Raw genomic sequence first — 3405 nt, forward strand, 5'->3', positions numbered from 1 at the left:
TGCAGCGCTCACTCCCGGGAGAGAATAAATTGGGTTACACCGTGGCTCCCTCACAAGCCACGGGATTTCTCACTCCTTTCAAGTTCAGGGCCAGGTTTGTTTCCGTTGGGTGTATCCCTGCGTCTCTTAGAAGGTAACTGGATTATACAGATTTAACTAAAGGGGTAATAGGATTTTATGTGGGTAAAGAATGGCAGCTGAGAAGAAATATCTTGACATGTCAGCGGGACAAGGTCCACCGAGTGAATCGTGAACATAGAGCTAGCATGTCATATTTTAAAGAAGAAAATGGTATTTTAATAGCAGGATCAGCGTTTCTAATTGTAACTTCACGGTTATGTGCCTGTAATTTAAAGCACTGAGGATATGACTTATGGAATAGAAATCAGATAAGCATCGTTCTATCAATGAATGAATCCCAGCAATTACCTTCCTGCCCCATCCTGCATCGGAAAATCCTCTCTTGGAAAGTGGAGAATTAATATTCTACAGGCATCTTCTGTGAAACCAGGGTCTACCGAGCAAGATGGTTTCTCAGAGATACAGTTCGTGAAGTCCTTTATAAATGACTTCTTAATGAAGAATCCTACGCCACCTTTTTACATTCATAACATTAAAAAGATATGAATGTGAGATCTAGTTATTTAAACCGTTCTAGGATTGGGCTGTGAGGCACAAAGCTGTTCTGGCATGCAGGCTGTTCTCTATTTAGTGATGCGCATTGGGGCAGCTCAGCTCCTTTGGGCGGATAAAATAAGGGGCAGAAAAAGAGGAGGCTGCACATATTCATACAGAGCAGCCACCGCTTGTGAAATTTGTATCATCAGTTACATTTCAACAGCTTTTCTGTGCAGACCAAATGCTCAGCTAACACCTGCCAACCTCATCTCATTCTCGAGGTTTGACAATAGCAGCTTCCTGTACCTGCGGAGAACATTTTCATCCTCACAGCTGCCGTGCAGAGGGGTGGCTGGGCGTACAGGGAATCTATTCTTACGCTGCTGACAAAGAGACAAAGTGGAGAACAGGCGAGGGAAGGGGTCTGCACGTGTCAGTGCTCGCGTGCGCGTGGGCTCGATACCACCCCATTCGCTGTAACTTTGGGACAAAATCCCAGCTCTGAAGCCAAGCAAACCGCACCACCGACTCCCCTGCAGACAGCACCTCTTTATCTTGCAGCTACATTCGAGATGCTGCAGGAGAAGCGGATCAAGCTTTTTCAGGCCCCATGTGTGAATCTTTAATTAACAGAGAAATACAGCAGTACCGCCACAACATATGGCCTATAATTGGGTACTTACCAGGTATGTAGTTGCACAGTCTCTCCACGGCTGCCTTCACCGTACTGTTGTGCCACTGTGCAAGCTGTTCAATCACAGAGACCACAAGCACGCAGCCTTCAAACAAACAAGCAGAAAGAGCAAACACAGTTATCTGCAAAGTTGTGACGGAGCACCCTGCGCCGAAGAAGTATTTCAGGCATCGTTGGGCATTTTGTTTCTTGAGATGCTCCATGACAGATGAATGTTCAAGGGGGGAAAAGGTCTGTGAATTTCTGTCTTTATTCTTTAAGTTATCACGGAGAGGATGCGATGCCAGAGGAGCGCACAGAGCAGCCTGGCTTTTGCAGCACTGGCTGTTGCTCCCCCAAAAAATGATTTTCCAGCCTTTCAAGGATGAAAATCAAGGAGTCAGGGGGACTGCCACTGTTACAACTGCCTGCTCTCTCGTTATTTCTCACAAGATAAAACAGTCTCATATCTGTACTTGACAGGACTTTACTTCTCCACACAAGCCGCACAGAGAGCTATCGAAACTGAAAAGCAAACGGGTGTCACTGTCTGCCGAAGAGATGTCACGAAGCACTGGTACGTGCTGACCACCACAAAGCATCCATGACATCATTTCTTCACAGCCTTTCCCACGAAGCCCAGCAGTGCTCGGCACGCACAGGGCTGCTGGGCCAGCAACGCATTTGCTGAAGTCGAAATGTCTTCAGCATTCACTCCTCTCTCCTCCTGTGGTGGAGAAGAAACCATTTCCTGTGACCTGTGAAGCTGGTTATTTCTCATCGCTAACCTGGGTGCGAGCAGGGCTAAAACCTAGTTGCTCCTTGGAGTAGTTGTGGCTGAGACCCAAGAACTGGCACACCATAGTGGAGCATTTCTTGAGACGTGCAGCACTTTTTCTGGTATTTTTGGGATGAAGGAGGTTCAGTGTGATCCCCACAGAGCAATCATTCAAAATTCAAGTAATGACCATAAGTGGTTCATTTCAAGTCAATTTTAAACTGCTGTGGGCCAGCGCTGTGCTCTCTCTTTCTGCAGCGGCTTCACCATTTTGTAAAGAAACTGTATTTAGTGAGGCAAAGTTTGACCAATACGGTCAGACTTGGCAGCCAGAGCGAGGTCCCTGCCTGATCTCAGAGACTCTGAACAGCAGTGGGTATCCCAGGCAGCCGGGAGACAAGGAGCCAGGACGCTGGTTTACAGCAGCCTGAATAAAGATTTCTCTTGGAAATCCTGTAGCTGAAGCCTTTTTCCTCCCCTCTGCAGGAAATCTCAGCTCCCAGGACTTGCTCTGACACAGTCTAGAAATGGAGGTGAGCTGCAGCGTCTGGATGTGGCTGCAGAGTCACCTTTTCCCAAAGCTCAAGAGCATTAATGTTCAGGTTTTCAGACAGGCACGACTCTCCGAAGTGAGTTTTAAATTCCTTCCATGTACCCCTGCCTCCGTGCTACTAAATCAAAGTGCTGTTTTTCAACATAAATAACTTTGATGCTCCTATGGATCAAGTAGCAAGTCAAAGAGGTGGTAATACAATCTGAACTTGCTGCAAGACCAATACCTTCGAGTCTTCTATTATTTCTTCTACTCCAAATACAGTAATCCAGTGGAAATTGCAGTGAGCTTGCTACCTCTTCTGCGAGAATAAAAGCCCACTTCTCCACACATTAAATAAAACACTCACTCAAAGTCCTCTGCGGAATGATTTATAAAGCACACTAAGAGCCGTTACCTCCAGTCAGCCCAAAAGGAGAACAAATGGAGACAGGTACAACCAAGAAAACACCCTGGAGCAAGTCATTCCTTCTTCCCTCTCCATCCTAAAAGCAGCCACGGGCCAGCCCAAGGAATTAACAGTTAATTAAAACAGAATAGCTCCTAAAGAAAAATAAACAGAATAATAAAGACCCAAACTAAACCCAAGCTGGAGGGAAAAGCGTGCTCAGGGCTTGGGCTCCAAGACCAGCCCAGGGCTATCTGGTCCCTGTTTAACCGCTATCAGGTGCCTTAGCACAGCCTTGTCCCATGCGATACCCCAGGCAATGCTTCTTCTTAGACACACGGTCGAATTGGGGGGGGGAGGGGTGGGGTGCAAGAAAATTCAGCTGTTTGAGTGCC

General features: G+C 46.8%; 1 protein-coding gene across 1 annotated transcript in view; it reads right to left on the reverse strand.

Annotated features, from left to right (window-relative positions):
• Positions 1 to 3405, reverse strand: part of AOAH (acyloxyacyl hydrolase (neutrophil)) — a 72073-nt gene that overhangs the window by 59879 nt on the left and 8789 nt on the right. Inside the window, exon 2 of the mRNA XM_010137547.1 lies at positions 1302 to 1397. Coding sequence (XP_010135849.1) covers positions 1302 to 1397 — 96 coding nt within the window. The remainder of the gene's footprint in view (positions 1 to 1301; positions 1398 to 3405) is intronic.

Source organism: Buceros rhinoceros, unplaced genomic scaffold, assembly GCF_000710305.1.
Source record: "Buceros rhinoceros silvestris isolate BGI_N320 unplaced genomic scaffold, ASM71030v1 scaffold9946, whole genome shotgun sequence".
Lineage (NCBI taxonomy): Eukaryota > Metazoa > Chordata > Aves > Bucerotiformes > Bucerotidae > Buceros > Buceros rhinoceros.